At 37.9% G+C, this 18,715-nt stretch overlaps 1 protein-coding gene across 2 annotated transcripts in view; it reads left to right on the top strand.

Annotated features, from left to right (window-relative positions):
- The first annotated feature begins 587 nt into the window (after nt 1-587).
- LOC141117662 (high affinity immunoglobulin gamma Fc receptor I-like) overlaps nt 588-18,715 on the top strand; it is a 61,497-nt gene continuing 43,369 nt past the window's right edge. The window contains exons 1-2 of one of the 2 annotated variants that reach the window (XM_073610626.1): nt 588-685; nt 16,978-16,998. In XM_073610626.1, the coding sequence (XP_073466727.1) occupies nt 631-685; nt 16,978-16,998 (76 nt within the window). In that variant the 5' untranslated portion in view covers nt 588-630. Of the gene's footprint in view, nt 686-9,363; nt 9,476-16,977; nt 16,999-18,715 lie in introns of those variants that run through there. The other variant, XM_073610625.1, reaches the window with a different exon arrangement.

Here is an 18,715-nt window from a genome sequence, read left to right on the forward strand (position 1 = left end):
TTGCCGACCGGCTCATGCCGATATACGTCGGCAAAGTGGTATGTTCCCACGAATCGTAGTACGGGTACGTCGGCTCCTTTAAAAGATATAGCAGGCACACGCCCGCTGCACGGCGGGGGACCCAATGCACGTGGCCGGCCACCCGCGATCACGGGCACAAGAGCCAGAATGAGGATGTGTGTATGTAAACACACACATCCTCGTTCTGACAGGAGAGAAGAGACAGATCTGCTGTTTGCAGTAATTACGAACAGCGATATGTCTCCTCCCCCAGGCAGTCCCATCCCCCCACAGTAAGAAACACTCACGAGGGAATACATTTAACCCCTTGATTACCCCTAGTGTTAACCCCTTTCCTGCCAGTGATATTTACACAGTAATCAGTGTATTTTTATAGCACTGATCGCTGTATAAATGTCAATGGTCCCAAAAAGGTACCAAACGTGTCCGATCTGTCCGCCGCAAATCAAAGTGTAAAAAGTTTGGTCTTCTGTTGTTCTTAAAATGCTTCTTTCATGATCAGTGAGTCTGTGGTCACTTGAGTTTCCTTCCGCCCACCCTAACAGTTATAAATAGTCTTCATATCTTGTGTTAGGTTCTATATTGTCCTACATAAGAAGGATTGCAGAAATGCTTGGAGTGATGTGCAGGCTGTTGGTTCCATGTCAGTTTTCTATCATTATCTGTAAGTATGGAGTATTTTTCCAATTCTCTGGGTTATCTTTGTTTTTAGCATATTTTATAGTGAAGAGCCCCTGACAATATTTCCAGAGTCCTCTGTGTCTTATATTTCATGCGTAGTGTAAAACCTTGTCTTTTTTTGGGGACCAGAATGGTTATGATAGACATATATATGCTAAATACCGTATGGAAAGTTAGCAATTTTTTGGTTTATTTTGGATTTTGTTCACTGATAAATATGGATGTGTGGAGGAATTAGCAAAATCGCAGATTTCACCATTCACAACATTTTTCTAAAGTGGAAAGTTTTAGTTTTGTTCCTTTAACTTGTTAAGTTAAATTAGTTGAAACAAAAAGAAAATTTTTTTAAAAAATCTGCTCTTTTTTTTTTCTTTAATTATAAGGTGTGATTATTTAATTATCTTTGGTGGTGTATTATGGCTACTTTAACCTGTTTATTGTAGCATTCATTGAATTTGTGTTTTTATTTTCCTTTTTTTTTTGTGCGTGTGATTGGTACTTGTGGGCAGTTACTTTTATTATTTTACTTTTTTGCTGTCTTTTTCTTTCTGTGGAAAAAGTAATGTAATGAACCTAATGAGGCATGCATAAAACAATTCTAATGAAATCTGCAAATTATTGCAGAACTTTAAACACTCCTTTCTCAACTTTTTTAACATGAAGTATCCCTTAAAATACCTTTCTGGTCTGAGGGAACCCCTGCCTAAAATGACAATATCTATAGCTCGTGGTACAAACTATAGGTGTGATGGTCAAAAGGAAAATGCTCTTTATATTTAGGGACAGAATGAAGAACCCCCCTCCAATAGAAAGCTAAAATAGATCATTGTGGTCAATGAGAACTTATCTGAGATGCTCTTTGGTCAAGGAAATCCTAGCAATCTTTAAAGGAACCCTAGTTGAGAAAGGCTTCTTTAAACCATCAATTTCATTCATCCCTTCTGCTGAGAGATATTTTGAAATTTTTTTATGTATTTAATTTTTTTTTGGGTTGTATGTATGTATATGTATTTAATTTTTGGGGGTTTTTTTTGGTGGTGTATTTTGAGTAGTTTAGTTGATTTGGGTTTTGTGTAAATTGTGTGTTTTTTTTTAATTTTTTATTTTAAGTGTGTAATTGGTAATTGTGAACTGTCACTTTATTATTTTAAATTTTCTTTGTCTTTTTTTCCTGTGAAAAAGAGTAATTTAATGAGGCAAAAGAGGGGTATTTTTTTGGCACAAAAACAGATCCAGGAGAGTTGAAAGCAGCTTCTGTACCACACAGGAGCCAATTAAAAGCGCATTGTACTCCTAATAGCAAATTAAAAAAAACCTTAATGTTGCCTTCCCTGTTAACTCACATGCATTTTAATTAAAGCTGCTATTTTTTCCAAACTTTAAACTGCCATTTTCCCCTCATCCCTTTTGATAAGAGATATTTTGAACGTATACCTACAATGGAAGTTGTATGTATAACTTCCAAACAAACAATGCTCCTTCTGTCCATTACGAATTTGGAACTTTTTCTGTATTTAATACTTTCAATTAATTTTCAGAAGCCTTAATTGGGGTAAATAACATAAGCAGTTTTAATCTTACACCACTCAGCTTTTTAAAGATGTTTTGTCAATCAACTCATTTGTAGCACTCTGATTTTAATGCATTCCTAATGAGATGATTGCCAACGGGGAAGTTAAATTGCTTGGTAGCATAATATTAAAGCCAGTAGTTTTCCCGTATATCTATGCATTTCTTGTAATTCTGGCCCTTAATTCAACATTTTTTCAGTGATCAGGCTGAATGCCAAATTAGTGGATATTGGCAGATATGGATGAGTCCCATCCTACCTAAAATACCCTCAATAGTGAGTGAATAATGAGTGTGATTAAATAAATGCAAATAAAAAGTATATAATTAAAATCTATATCTCTCTCTATCTATCTATCTATCTATCTATCTATCTATCTATCTATCTATCTATCTAGATGGATAGATAGTGATGAGTGGCTGTAAACAAATAAATTGTGTTCCCACAATGTGTTAAAATATAAATAGAGGATTTTGTTGTGCCTACCCTAAAGAAAATGACTCAAAAACGGTGTTCATGTTACCACTGAGGAAGTCACGTGACCACGACGACACGCGTTGGGTGGAACCGAGTGACCTGCCAAATCCGGACGTGAGGCGGGGAGCTGTGGTCCCATTGTCGGTTTCTATTTTAAGAAGTGCATCTCTTGTTTTGTTCATGTAAGTGCAATTTTATTGGAATAATTTTACTTTACCAACTTACTACACTATATGGGACCCCTGTGCTGTGTGAGCTTGACTGCAGGGAGATCCACAATCCTTTAAAGGGCCATACACCTACTTAGGTGGAAACAGTTTATCCCACCCTGAGAGTCCACAGGAGGAAAGAGTGGAGAGAAGGCTTGGCGGAGGGGAATTAGAGCATAGTCCCAAAGAGAGGTGAAAGCGAGTGTGACCTGATTATTTGAAGATACAGACCTGCAGATATTGGAGGAAGATGAAATGAAAATCACATTTTAAAGATTATAAATTCCAGAGACTGAGAAATTCACTTGGGACTGTTTTTGCACATTTTGCATATTTGCACAATATATCTATTTTTTTATTCTGTTGTTCATATATCTACTGATTTGATGGTTTATCAGGATCACCATGTTTACAAAATTTTTTTTAGGGTAGGTGCAACAAAATCCTCTGCTTAAATTAAATTAGTGGATATGTCGTAGAAAAAAAATAATCAACCACATGAATGTAAATGGGATCAAGAACTTCTTCATGGTATCCTTATTGAAGCCTTGTACATACATACAATTGTAAAACATTGTTACAGTTCATTTAGTTGTAGTAAAGTATGAACTCCAGCAACCTCGGAATTGTAAACGTGTTTTGCTATTTACAGCTCATCTAAACTGAAAAACAAAAATGTAATATATTGCAGCAGTCCTTAGATGGGATGGCTGCATTAGATTTATTTTTCAGCAAGTACAGAAAAATACCTGTTGAAAAAAATATTTCTATTCTTTTACAATTAATATTTTTTTTTGTTTTCATTTTCATTTGTTGCCTCCTTCATTTTTTTACTGACAAAAGAAGCGCAAAAAAGTCATTATTTCATTGGTTAATAACTTTGCTATGCTTTACACAAGAGGTCTCCAAGCTTTCTAAAGGGCCAGTTTACTTCGGACTTCAGAGGGACTGGACTGGGCCCAGTGGGAGTAAACAATGCCCAATCTTTAGGTATAAGACCCCTTTCACACTGGGGCGCTTTGCAGGCGCTACATCGCTAAAAATAGCGCCTGCAAAGCACAGTGAAAGACCCACTGCTTTCTCTTCAGTGTGAAAGCCCGGCAGGACGCTAAAAAAATCCTGCTAGCAGCTTCTTTGGAGCGGTGAAGGAGCGGTGTGTATACCGCTCCTTCACCACTCCTGCCCATTGAAATGAATGGGCAGGATGGCTATACCGCCGGCAAAGCGCTGCTGCAGCAGCGATTTGCAGGTGGTTTTAACCCTTTCTCGCCTCCTTAAATACCTCCGCAAATATGACAGTAAAGCGCCGCTAAAAATAGGGCTGTAAAGGGGTAGAAACAGTTTGTGTCATTGGGAGGAATAGTGTCCCATGTTTGTTGTCAGTGGAAGGAATTATGACCCATCAGTGGTGTCAGTGGAAGGAATAGTGCCCCAGTGTTGGTGTCAGTGGCAGGAATGATACTTCAAGGGCCGTATAAAGGCAAGCAAATGGTCGCATCCGGCCCCAGGGCCGCAGTTCAGAGACCACTGCTTTACACTAAAAACAACATGTCAATGTCACGATAAACAAGAGAAATTATATAATTAAATGTGCACTTTTTTTTAAAGAAATACTTGTTTTAGAGACTTAAACTGGACAAAACATTATATATATCTATATATATAGATATATATATCTATATATATATATAGATATATATATCTATATATATATATAGATATATATATATATATATAAATATAACTACTGCAGTAGGAAACAGACACAAAGGATACACTCAGCATCTTTCCAAATAACTGTTCTGCTTTATTATGACACAATTGAAGGTTTTTATACACATGATTACGTAGGTATCAAATTAATATTACAATTGTACATTTATGGTAACAAGGGGCGCAACATAGGCAGACTAATTCTAATCAGGACTCAAAAGAATGCAAACATGTACTGAAAACATTATTAGTGCCGTGTGCACAGTGAGGGCAGTGTGCAACACATACAAAATAGAATACAATTATATACAGAACTTACAAATTTCCTTTACATATATATATATATATATACACACACACATACACACATATATATAGATATAGATATAGATATAGATATAGATATAGATATAGATATAGATATAGATATAGATATAGATATAGAGAGAGAGAGAGAGATCTTTTGTCTACAGATTATCCCTTCCTTCTCTTCTCCACTTGGTTATTTATCTTTTGCTGATTTTAGGCAATTATTTTAATAAGGTTTGTCAGCAATTAATGTAATTAGGCTTATATATTTACATTTTCTCATATGATCAATATATATAATTTTCTAATTTACCTATATGTACCACTTTGTCTTCAGAGGCCACTATGAGCTGCACTTGGCATGACTGGCAGTTTTAGAGGGTGGTCTTAGAGGCCATTCTGTCTTAATCATTTCGGAGTTCCCTGCGTATAAACATGGCATGCCTATGGTTAACATTCATATCTATAAAAGGTGGTTAAGGCCACTAGAAAAAAATTATAACAATTTGGGTGGCATCTACAGTTTAATTTTTTTTTTTTTTAATCAATTATTAAATATTTTCATGAATATTTTGTATTTTCATATCCAGCCAGCAGGTGGGGGACTTGACTTGATTTTAAATACTTTTCTCTGTTTACTAAAAGAGTAATGTAAAATGCCTGCTATGTACAGAGCTCATTGGTTTAAGCTAAAATTTAATAATGATTAAGAGCCATGACTTATCCCTTTTCAGTTGTCTCTATCTGAGGTCTCACCAATCCCATAATACTGCCTGGATTTCATCTGGGCATTACTGCTAGGGAAGATGAGCACAATGAAATGTTGTGGATACCTGCCCACAGCTCTCTATTATAGATATGGAGTTTGGTGCTACCAGTTTTGCAATTCAATTATTATGCTTCCCAGCTGGTGTTTGTCCAATGGTGATTATTTCCACAACTGAGTAATTCTGCAACAGCCATGGAGGTAAAAATAGTCTCCTCCTATGAAATGGTACACCTTATTCATAGACAAACTCTCCACACCACTGACCCCCATTCTGGACATGTCTCTAAGATTTAAAAATAATATTTGCAGACTCTTCCACCATTGATCCAGGCCATCTCTCTCAATAATTACATTTAGTATCACCTGCAACAGGAGCGTTTTTTTATGGTTCTACATGGTCCCCAGTGGCCTAAGTTGGAGCTGAAATATGTTCAACAATTATATTCAAAAGGTACCTTCAAATCCTTCTCTTTGCTGAAGGTAGGGTCACGCTCTCCTTTTGGTCTGTAGGAATTTGGGAGAAGGACCATACATGTCAGATGTGATCAAGCTTGGGGCTACCCCAGAAAAGGACCCTAATACATGGCTCTGAACTGAACTTTATTGACCAATTTATGAAAAACAAGTTTATCTACAAAGGTATGGAACACCACAGCACTTATGGGAAAGTGGAGAATGTCATGGTTCAGTGCCACCTATCAGTGTCAACCAGCGGCACTTAACAGTGCCACCTATAAGTGCCTATCAGTGCCACCTATCAGTGCCCATCAGTGCCACCCATCAGTGCATTCTTATCAGTGCCCACCAGTGCCACCTCATCAGTGCCTATCAGTGCCACCTATCAGTGTCAATCAGTGGCACTTAACAGTGCCACCTATCAGTGCCCATCAGTGCCACCCATCAGTGCATCCTTATCATTGCCCATCAGTGCCCATCAGTGCCGCCTATCAGTGTCAATCAGTGGCACTTAACAGTGCCACCTATTAGTGCCCATCAGTGCCACCCATCAGTGCATCCTTATTATTGCCCATCAGTGCCGCATCATCAGTGCAGCCTATCTGTGCCCATCAGTGCTACCTCATCAGTGCCCATGAGTGAAGGAGAAAAATTACCTGTTTGCAGAATTTTATAACAAAATATTAAAAAGCATTTTGTTTGTTTTTTTAAAACTTTTTTTGTTTAGCAAAAAATAAAAAATCTAGTGGTGATTAAATACCACCAAAAGCTCTATTTGTGTGGGGGAAATAAATGATTAAAAAAATTTTGTGAAAAAAATAATAAAAATTTAATTTGGGTACAGTGTTGCATGACCACGCAATTGTCACTAAAAATGTGAGATCGCTGAAAGCTGCAAATTGGCCTGAGCAGGAAGGGGGTAAAAGTGCCCAGTAGTAGGCAAGTGGTTAAGTAATTTAGGGGCACTTACTCACATATGAACGTGATACCAAAATGCTAATTAGGTAAATTTTAGAATATGGTTCCCCCCATGCCTACAAGCAGAGTGACAGAGTACTAACAATCGGGACCCAGATCTCCTGATTCCGGGTCACCTGATCGATGTGAAGCTCGCCCCATCTTTTCTTTCTTTGTAAATGGAGGAGAGAGATATTTAGTATCTCTCTCTCTCCTTGCAGGGGGAAAAAAAGTGTGTGTACAAAAAAAATAAAATAATAATAAAAATTGAAATACAAAAAAAAAAAACTTAGATCAAGGTTTGATCTATGTCAGTGCCAGGGTGTTTGGGTCAAGGTCAGGGTCAATATATATATATTTTTTTTTTAGTATCAGTGTCAGTTAGTGCCAGTGTGTTTTAGGTAGAATAATAAAAAACAAGCAAAATGTGCACTATTGTTTTTGGGGAGTACAAACAACAACTAACATACACATATGCGATTGTCAACAGCAGGAGAATTTAATTTGGGTTGTTCTTTGGTGAAAGGGTATGGCAGTGGCAAGAAATATACAGCTAAATTTAAAAAAAAAATATTTTAAATTTTTTTACTATTTTGGGTCAGTTTTCGTTTGATAATAAACAAATCAGGAGATATCCATTACCATTTAGCACCAAATAAAAGCGCAATTTGTCCTAAAAAAAAAAAAAAAACGTCGTATAATCCCCCTGGATGCACAAAGTAGTTGTGGTGATATATACAGTTTTACTACCACATGTCAAAGTTGCAAAATTGTGCTTAGGCATTTAGATTTGTTTTACCCTTAGGCACGAAGGGGTTAAGTAATCATTACGTTTTCAATAAATCATTAGGCCCATGGATGAAATGTAAAAATCAACAAAGAAAAAATCAAAATCAACACATATTTACAAGTGAACTTATTTTGAGATTTAATTCTTAACCACTAGACATCCGCGCTATGGCCGAATGACGGCCACAGCGCGGACCTGCATTCCTGGGAGGCTGTCATATGACGGCCTCCCCTGTGCGCGCTCCCTGCGCACGCCCTGCAAGGCGCGCGCCGGGCGCGCTGTGATCACGAGTCACTGAGACTCGGCTGATCACCGATCTAAGTAAGGGGCAGAGGCACATCTGCCTCATCAGTGCCACCTAAAAGTGCCACCTAACACTGCCCACAGTGCCACCTAACAGTGCCTACAAGTGCCACCTATTAATGCCAACAAGTGCCACCTATCAATGCCCACAAGTGCCACCTATCAATGCCCACCTGTAGTGCCAATGAGTGCCACCTGCCAGTGCTGCCCATCACTGCCACCCATCAGTGCCCATCACTGCCACCCATCAGTGCCCATCACTGCCACCTCATCAGCGTACATCAATGAAGGAGAAAAATTACCCGTTTTAAATTTTTTATAACAAAATATAAAAAAAAAAAAAAATTTTTTTTTTAATTCAGTTTTTTACATTTTTTTAACAAAAAGTAAAAACCGCAGAGGTGATCAAATACCACCAAAAGAAAGCTCTATTTGTGGTGAAAAAATGATAAAAATGTCATTTGGGTACAGCGTTGTATGACCGCGCAATTGTCATTCAAAGTGCGTCAGCGCTGAAAGCTGAAAATTGGTCTGGATAGGAGGGGGGTTTAAGTGCCCAGTAAGCAAGTGGTTAAAAGAGAAGTCCACACGAAAAAAAAATCTGTTTTCAGAAAGGAGTTAAAATTTAAAGTTATATGTAGGTGTGTAATCACAATACAATGAACATAATCTCCTACACAGAGGGGTTGATTTACTAATTAAAAAAAAAAAATTGTGCTGTGAAATGTTGTTTTCTTCAGAGCTTAGTGGATTTGGTGATATTTTACTTTGCAACGAACATTTAATATTCATAATTAGATAATAGAAGTTCCGTCGCATTCATTAAGAGCCTGGGAAGATTTTCCTTTAAATAGTGCAACTTTCCTTGCAAAGGAAACAGCATTTAGAAAAACAACCTCAGTGCCTCTAGTAGTAAGTACGTGATGAGATCCCTTCTGTGTTATGTTGTATGCATAAGTGTGAAAACCAGAGGCCACAGGCCCGTGATAAAAAAAAAGTGGGTGGAAAATTTGGCCTGTACTTGGCTGTTCTTAGGGTGCTTTATTTATGGCCAATGAGCCTGTGGTCACATGAGCTTCCTTCCTAAGAAGTTGAACACTGAATACTCGTCATATCTTGTGTGATCAGACCTAAATAACTGTCCCACAGATAAAGGATTGCAGAAATGGTTAGAGTGATGTATAGGCTGTGGGTACCAAGTCAGATTGCTATCATTATTTGTAAGTATGGGGTATTTTTCCTTTATTTATTTTTCCTTTATATTTATCTTTGTCTTTAGTGTATGTATTATAGTGTAAAATCCAATCCAATTATCTTTGTATTTAGTGTACGTATCATAGTGTACGGTCCCTGCCAATGGCTCCTGAGTTCTTTGTGTTTTTAGTATAAGTATCATAGTGTAGATTTTGTACCAATGTTTGCTGGATTATTTTTGTATTTTAAATATGTATCATAGTGTAGAGTCCCTGCTAATATTTCATAAGATATTTGTGTCTTTAGTTTTAGTACCATAGCATGGAGTCTGTACCAATGTTCCCCGGACTATCTTTGTCTTTAGTATATATATCATAGTGCAGAGTCCCTGCCAATGGCTGAGAGCACCGATCGGGAGCTGGTCAGCTGCTGGTTTTCCAGCATGCTGATCTGACAGAAGATGGCCAAATGGCTCGGCTTCTGTCAGACCGGTTGCCATACACACGGGCCGAATGTCGGCCGATTTTTATTGAACTGGCCGATGTCGCCCAGCGTTTGACCCATGTGTTCTAAGCATAAGGTTATCTTTGTCTTTAGTATATGTATCATAATGTAGAGTTCCAACCAATGTCTCCCGAGTTCCTTGTGCCTTTAGTATATGTATCGAAGTCTAGAGTCCCAAACAATGTCCCCTGGGTTATCTTTGTCTTTACTATAAGTATCATAGTGCAGAGTCCCTGCCAATGGCTTCTGAGTTCTTTGTGTTTTTAGTATAAGTATCATAGTGTAGAGTTTGTACCAATGTATCTGGATTGTATCTCACCACCTCCAGCTACCGTTGCCACCGTCCTGACACAGGTGGTGAGACACAAAACAGCACCCTAAATTATGCACCCCCAACACAAATTTACTAAAAGGCTTGATATATGTTTTTAAAACGTGAGTGGTTTTCCTATTTTAAATAAAGTTGTTGATTATTGGGTTACTGTACCATTGGAGGCATTTTCTTTATTTTCCATATGGGATACTTTGAGATATCCACCCCACGAAGGAACTCCATGAGATTTGCTTAAGGAGTCAACTGATTCAATGTTCTATTGAGTTTAATACGCCAACCATAAGAATGGAAGGCATATGTTTCTGGTGAGTTACTGTCTATTTGGAGAGGGATCACGTTGGTGCACAGAAGGTGTTTTCTTTGGAAAAAACGCACAGTGAATATTGACCAGAACAGTGGACTGTTTTCAGCACATTGCACTGGGTGGAATCATCTTGACTATTTATTTCAATGTTTTATTTTTTTTCACTTTGGACTATATGGTTTACATTTTTTTTTTTCATGAACTCTATATACATTTGATGTTGATTACATTTATCACAGCACTACTGACAGAGTGGTCAACTTTGCACTGAGATAAGATTTTATACTTTGTCGTATAGTCCATAAGGTTATTTTTGTCTTTAGTATATGTATCATAGTGTAGAGTCCCAGCCAATATCTCCTGAGTTCCTTGTGTCTTTAGTATAAGTATCTTAGTGTAGAGTCCATACTGATGTTCCCTGGGTTATCTTTGTCTTTAGTATATGTATTATAGTGTAGAGTCCCTGCCAATGACTTCTGAGTTCTTTGTGTTTTTTGTATCATAGTATAGAGTTTGTACCAGTGTTTGCTGGATTCTTTTTGTCTTTTGTGTATGTATCATAGTGTAGACTCCCTGCCAGTATTTTATAAGTTCTTTGTGTCTTTAGTTTAAGTACCATAGCATAGAGTCCGTACCAATGTTTGCTTAGTTATTCTTGTCTTTAATATATGTATGTTAGTATAGAGTCCTTGCCAATGTCTCCCGAGTTCTCTGTCTTTAGTATATGTATCGTAGTGTAGAGTCTGTGCCAATATTTCCAGAGCTCTCTGTGTCTTACATTTCAAATGTAGTGAGGAGTCTGGGCTTTTTTAGGGACCAGAATGGTTATATTAGATATAAGCTTAATATCCTGTGGAATATTTGCATTTTTTTTTTATTGACTATTTTTAGATTTTTTTTCAAATGGTTGAGGGATTTACAAAATTGCAGATTTCACCATTTACAAACATTTTCTGAAGTGAAAACTTTCAGTTTAGCTCTTTGAGGCACTTAACTGAAATTACTTGAAAAAAAAAAATCTCTTTTTTGTTGTTGTTAATTATAAGGTGTGAGTAATTTTAATTTATATATATATATATATATATATATATAATTTTTTTTTTTTACAGTCTTTTTTAGTAGTAGTAATTAAATAAATAGTTAGTTTCATTTAGTGTTCGTGGATTTTTTGATTCCTTTTCTTAATGGGTGTGATTGTTAATTGTTTAAAAACGTTATTTTAATATTTTTTTTTTCTTTATGTTTTCTGTATAAAAAGAATTTAACAAGGCAAATGAAGGGAATTTTTTTGGCACAAAAACTGATCCAGGATAGTTGAAAGGAGCTTCCGTACCCCACAGGAGTCATTTAAAAGCTCATTGTACTTCTAAAAGCATGAAAAAGCATCTTAATTTTGCTTTCCCCATTAACTCAAACATTTATATGAAATCTGCAAATTTTTTCCAAATTTTTAACTGTAATTTTCCCTCATTCCTTCTGCTGAAAGATATTTTAAACATACACCTACAATGGCAAATGTATAGATAACTTCCAAACAGTGATCCTTCTGTCCATTATAAATTCTGAACTTTTTGGGTTTTTAATGCCTTCAGTTAGTTTTCAGAAGCCTTAGATGAGGTAAATAACATAAGCAGTTTTACTCTCCTGTGTGGTCAGAGTATTAATAGAGGCAAGCTTAATATCGTGTGGGAGGTTAGGATTTTTTTAGTGTGTTTTATTTTAGATTTTACACACATTTAAAAAAATCCTAACCTCCGGCCACACAGGAGAATAAAACTGCTTATGTTATTTACTTCATCTAAGGCTTCTGAAAACTAACTAAACTTTCAATTTTGCTCCTTGAGTTGCTTAAGGCAATTTGCTTTTTTTTTTTCTTTAATTATAAAAGAAAAATGTATTTTTATGTATTTGTTTATTTTTTATTTATTTATATTTTGTGGTGTATTTTTGGTAGTTTAGTTTGTTTCATTTATTTAATTTAGTGTTTCTAGAATTTGTAACTGTATTTCCTTTTTTTATTGTGTGTGATTGTTATTTGTGTGAGGCCACTTTACTTTTTTTAATTTACTTTTTTCGCTCTCTTTTTCTTTCTATGGAAAAGGTAATATAATGAGGCTAATGAGGGGATATTTTCTCGCACAAAAACAGGTCCAGGATAGTTGACAAGAGCTTCCAAACAATGCTTCTTCCGCCCATTACAAATTAAATTTTTTTTGTTGTTTTTCATTATTTCAATTTATTTCAGAGGTTGTAATTGGGCTAAATAACAAATGCAGTTTTAATCCTATGCCATCCTTTTCCATAGCTTTTTAAAGATTTGTTATCTATTAATTCCTTTGTAGCACTCTGATTTTAATGCATTACTAAATAGATGATTGCTAAAGGGAAGTACCGTAAATTGCTTGGTAGCATAAAATTAAAGCCAGTAGTAGTTGTGTCTATATCTATGCGGTTCTGGTATTTGAATAGTGGTGGAGCAGATGTGCAGGGGGTTAGAGTGGTGGGGCAGATGTGCAGGGGGTTAGAGTGGTGGGGCAGATGTGCAGGAGGTTACAGCGGTGAAACAGATTTGTAGGGAGGACAGTGATCTGAGGTGTGAGGGTGCATGAATTGGGGCTCATCTGAGATGTGAAGGTGCAGGAATTGGGGCTGATCTGAGGCGTGAGAGTGCAGGATGTTAATTTCTCACTACTAAAGTAGTTTACAGCATTTACTTTATAAAAAATCCTTTTCGTGATTGAGAAGTGTGAAGTTGACATTTTTTTGTTATAAAATCGCCACGCTCAACTTCTTTGAAAACATTTTTTGGCACATTGTGCTCAAAAGGTTGCCTACCCCTGATATAGTATCTCACAAAAGTGAGTACACCCCTCACACATTTGTAAATATTTTATTATAACTTTTCATGTGACAACACTGAAGAAATGACACTTTTCTACAATGTAAAGTAGTGAGTGTACAGCTTGTATAACAGTGTAAACTTGCTGTCCCCTCAAAATAACTCAACACAGCCATTAATGTCTAATCCGTTGACAACAAAAGTGAGTACACCCCTAAGTGGAAATTGTGCCCAAGCGGGCTTTCTTATGCATCATCTTTAGAAGAGGCTTCCTTCTGGGACGACAGCCATGCAGACCAATTTGATGCAGTGCATGGCGTATGATCTGAGCACTGACAGGCTGACCCCCCACCCCTTCAACCCCTGCAGCAATGCTGGCAGCACTCATACGTCTATTTCCCAAAGACAACCTCTGGATATGACGCTGAGCATGAGCACTCAACTTCTTTGGTTGACCATGGCAAGGCCTGTTCTGAGTGGAACCTGCGCTGTTAAAACGCTGTATGGTCTTGGCCAACATGCTGCAGCTCAGTTTCAGGGTCTTGGCAATCTTCTTATAGCCTAGGCCATCTTTATGTAGAGCAACAATTCTTTTTTCAGATCCTCAGAGAGTTCTTTGCCATGAGGTGCCATGTTGGACTTCCAGTGACCAGTATGAGAGAGTGAGAGCGATAACACCCAATTGAACACACCTGTTCCCCATTCACACCTGAGACCTTGTAACACTAACAAGTCACATGACACCGGGGAGGAAAATTGGCTAATTGGGCCAAATTTGGACATTTTCACTTAGGGGTGTACTCACTTTTGTTGCCAGCGGTTTAGACATTAATGACTGTGTGTTGAGTTATTTTGAGGGGACAGCAAATTTACACTGTTATACAAGCTGTACACTCACTACTTTACATTGTAGCAAAGTGTCATTTCTTCAGTGTTGTCACATGAAAAGATATAATAAAATATTTACAAAAATGTGAGGGGTGCACTTACTTTTGTGAGATTCTGTATATATATATACACATATATATATATATATATATATATATATATATATATATATATATAACACTTTCTATTGACAGGATACTTGTTTTAAAACCAATTCTAGTCTTAGGCCGGCCATAAACAGAGCGAATTTCTTTCCTGTAACCACGAGTTACAGGGAAAAGATTTGCTTGATTCCCCCAGAGCAGTATTCTCACCAACCAGGGACAGTGAAGAATTGGGAAACTTCAGCAGGTGTCAAGCCAGGGACCCAGCCAGCGGAGGTGATGCTTGCAGAGCAGCCTTCTGTGTCAAGCCAGGGACCAAGCAGGCCAGTGGGGTGAAGCTTGAGAAGTATCTGGAGTGCCAAGCTAGGGACCCAGCAAAGAATATACTGTGATAAGTGAAGATTGGAAGAGTTCAAGGGATTCAGTGGCAGTGGTTTATCAAATCTAGTGAGAGAGAGACTGGGAGCTCAGTGAGTTGAGAATATACAAGAAGTGACTGTATAAGAGTAAAGGAGATCGTTACAACTTGTGTTAGGAACTGTTCCAAGACTGTTGCCATAGGAGACAGCATTCCTACACATGCAGATGTGTTGTCTTGCTGGATGTCTTTCCCTGCATGGCTGTCTACCTGTAGAAGTCTCGGAGTCTGCCAAATTAACATTGCAACTTCCTAAGGGTGTCCTGGCCCTAACCCTCTCTCCCAAAGTTCTGTTCAAGAGAAATAAAATCTCTTTGAATTCAAGAAGTGTCTGGCCCATGAATCTACTTTGCACCACACACACTATGCTTTACAACCCACTCTATATGGAAGGATGTCAGCAGCTCTTGGCTCTGGAGGTTCTCATTAGACTGAAGGAGGCCTGGGACCATTCTACAGTAGTAAGGAAGGAAGGTAAGGAAGAAGTAAACTATAGACTAAGGCTGGCCATTGATAGTTCAAATCTTGGCCAGTTCAGCAGGAATCAGCCTCGATTCCAATCATGTATGGGCAGGCTGAATGTACCAATAGATATAAAAAGTCTACACACCCCTGTTAAAATGTCAGGTTTCTGTGATGTAAAAAAATGAGACAAAGATAAATCATTTCAGAACTTTTTCCACCCTTAATGTGACCTATAAATTGTACTCAATTTAAAAACAAACTGAAATCTTTTAGGTGGAGGGAAGTAAAAATAAAAAAATAAAAGGGGGGGGGTAAAAATAATGTGGTTGCATAAGTGTGCACACCCTCTTATAACTGGGGATGTAGCTGTCTTCAGAATTAAGCAATCACATTCAAACGTATGTTAAATAGGAGTCAGTACACACCTGCCATCTTTTAAAGTGCCTGTGATTAACCCCACATAAAGTTCAGTTGTTCTAGTAAGTCTTTACTGACATTTTTTTAGTCGCATCCTACAGCAAAAGCCATGGTCCGCAGAGAACTTTCAAAGCATCAGAGGGATCTCATTGTTCTGAATTTCCAAGGCATTAGATATACCATGGAACACAGTGAAGACAGTCATCATCAAGTAGAGAAAATATGGCACAACAGTGACATTACCAAGAACTGGACGTCCATATGTCTGGGCTATGGAGTAGAGTGGCAAAACTGAAATGTTTTCTTATGAAGAAAAACATCCAAGCCCAGCTAAATTTTGCAAAAACACATCTGAAGTCTCCCAAAAGCATGTGGGAAAATGTGTTGTGGTCTGATGAAACCAAGATTGAACTTTTTGGCCATAATTCCAAAAGATATGTTTGGTGCAAAAACAACATTGCACATCATCAAAAGAACACCATACCCACCGTGAAGCATGGTGGTGGCAGCATCATGCTTTGGGGTTGTTTTTCTTCAGCTGGAAAAGGGGCCTTAGTCAAGGTCAAGGGAGTTCCACAGTTCCAAATACCAGTCAATATTGGCACAAAAACTTCAGGCTTCTGCTAGAAAGCTGAACATGGAGAGAAACTTCATCTTTCAGCATGATAACGACCAAAAGCATACATCCAATTCAACAAACGAATGACTTCACCAGAGGAAGATTAAAGTTTTAGAATGGCCCAGCCAGAGCCCAGACCTAAATCTGATTGAAAATCTGTGGGGTGATCTGAAGAGGTCTGTGCACTGGAGATGCCCTTGCAATCTGACAGATTTGGAGTGTTTTTGCAAAGAAGAGTGGGCAAATATTGCCAAGTCAAGATGTTCCATGCTTATAGACTCATACCCAAAAAGACTGAGTGCTGTAATAAAATCAAAAGGTGCTTCAACAAGATATTAGTTTAAGGGTGTGCATACTTATGCAACCATATTATTTTATTTTTTTATTTTTGTTTCCCTCCACCTAAAAGATTTCAGTTTGTTGTTCAACTGAGTTGTACAGTTTATAGGTTAACATTAAAGTTGGAAAAAGTACTGAAATGATTTCTCTTTGTCTATTTTTTTTACATCACAGAAACCTGACATTTTAACAGGGGTGTGTAGACTTTTTATAATCACTGTAGTTGCTTTAAAACTCTAAATGGTTCCAAGCCCCCGCAGAATCCATATCTCTAACAATTTCTGTGTTCTCTTGCAGATCTAACAATAGGAAAACCAGGTAAGCTTTTGTCTTTCATGTCTTCAGTGAAATTTCTCAGTGAAAGGAAGAGGGCAGAAAGGGGGCCTGGCTTAGCCACGCCCCCTTCCTCCCCCACGTGCTGATGTCACTTTTGGGTAATTGCTAATTTAAATAAACTTGTAGTGTGTCAATGCTGCCCCCAGACTGGCACTCTTTGTTGTTTTCGCCATTGCTGCAGAGATCCCTTCACATCTCTTATGCCGCGTACACACGAGTGGAATGTCCGACAGAAAAAGTCTGACGGAAGCTTTTCATCGTATATTCCGATCGTGTGTATGCCTCATCGAACTTTTTTTTCAGAAAATTCTGACGGACCTAGAAATAGAACATGTTCTAATTATTTCCGACGGAACCAATCCCTATCGGGAAAACCGCTCGTCTGTATGCGGTTCCGAAGGACCAAAAACGACGTATGCTCTGAAGCAAGTACGAGACGGAAGCTATTAGCTACTGGCTATTGAACTTCCTTTTTCTAGTCCCGACGTACGTGTTGTTCGTCACCGCGTTCTGGACGGTCGGACTTTGGTTTGACCGTGTGTAGGCAAGACCGCTTGAATGGAATTCCGTCGGAGTTCCGTCGGAGAAACCTTCGGAGTTTATTCCGACAGCAAGAACGGTCGTGTGTACAGGGCATTAGAGCTGCCTTTGAGTGCTGCTTATGTTGCTTTGCGTTTGTGGACTTCGGTCGTAACCCTACTTCATGTGCCATCTATGTACTATTATATTTACCTTATTCATTGGCAAACTCTCCACACTATTAACAGTACCCTCATTCTGGAAATGTCTCTAGGATTAAAAAAAAAAAAATCTGCAGACTCTTCCACCATTAACCCAGACCATCTCTCGCAACGGTCCCATTTGGCATAATCTTCAACTGGAGTATTTTAATGGTACTATATGGTCCAAAGTGGGTTGAGTCGACACTGAAATATGCTCAACAATTATATTCACAAGATACCGTCAAGTTCTTCTCTTTACTGGATTTCAAAATTCCCAACGCCTGGCATTTTAAGTATCTCCAACTTAGACATTTGGCTGGAGCCTATGTGATGTAGTCTTTCAGAGACTGTTTTACCCCAGCCGAATCATACACAACTGATCTCCAGAATCTATAGTAATCTGTTGCAGGGTAAACCCAAACTGCCCCAAATACAAGAACATTGGAATGCAGATATCCCAGACTGGAGTGAACAAGTCAGGAAATAATTTTTAACTCCTTTTTTAAGCATGGTTGGATAAACTCATTCAACTGCATCATGTCCATAGGGCGCACTTCACTCCTATCCGCCTGTAAAAATGGGCAAACGGCACACCCCATCTGTCACAAATGCCAGGTGTCAGGTGGGGACTTTTTACATATGGTCTGGGATGTCTCAAAGTCAAACCAGGTCAGGTGACGCTAAAATTATTTCCCACATGGGCACCCTTGCCTTCATTGTTTGCCAATCGTAATGTCGATATCTGTTCACATTATTTAATTTTTTCCAATAAAGCTTTTGGGGAAAAAAATCATTTCCCATAACTTTGCTATCCATTATATTGGCAATAAGTGATGTATTTTTGGTATCTTTGGTGATATGGACTTGGGCATTGCCAAGAAAAATGTTTACTACTTTTTTATCCCAGAAAAACTATATTTCTTAATTGGACATCCATTAAAGTCATAAAAATTAATGTACAGAAACTCTCTGTAAAA

The sequence above is a fragment of the Aquarana catesbeiana genome, linkage group LG13 (genome assembly GCF_042186555.1).
Source record: "Aquarana catesbeiana isolate 2022-GZ linkage group LG13, ASM4218655v1, whole genome shotgun sequence".
NCBI classification, from domain to species: domain Eukaryota; kingdom Metazoa; phylum Chordata; class Amphibia; order Anura; family Ranidae; genus Aquarana; species Aquarana catesbeiana.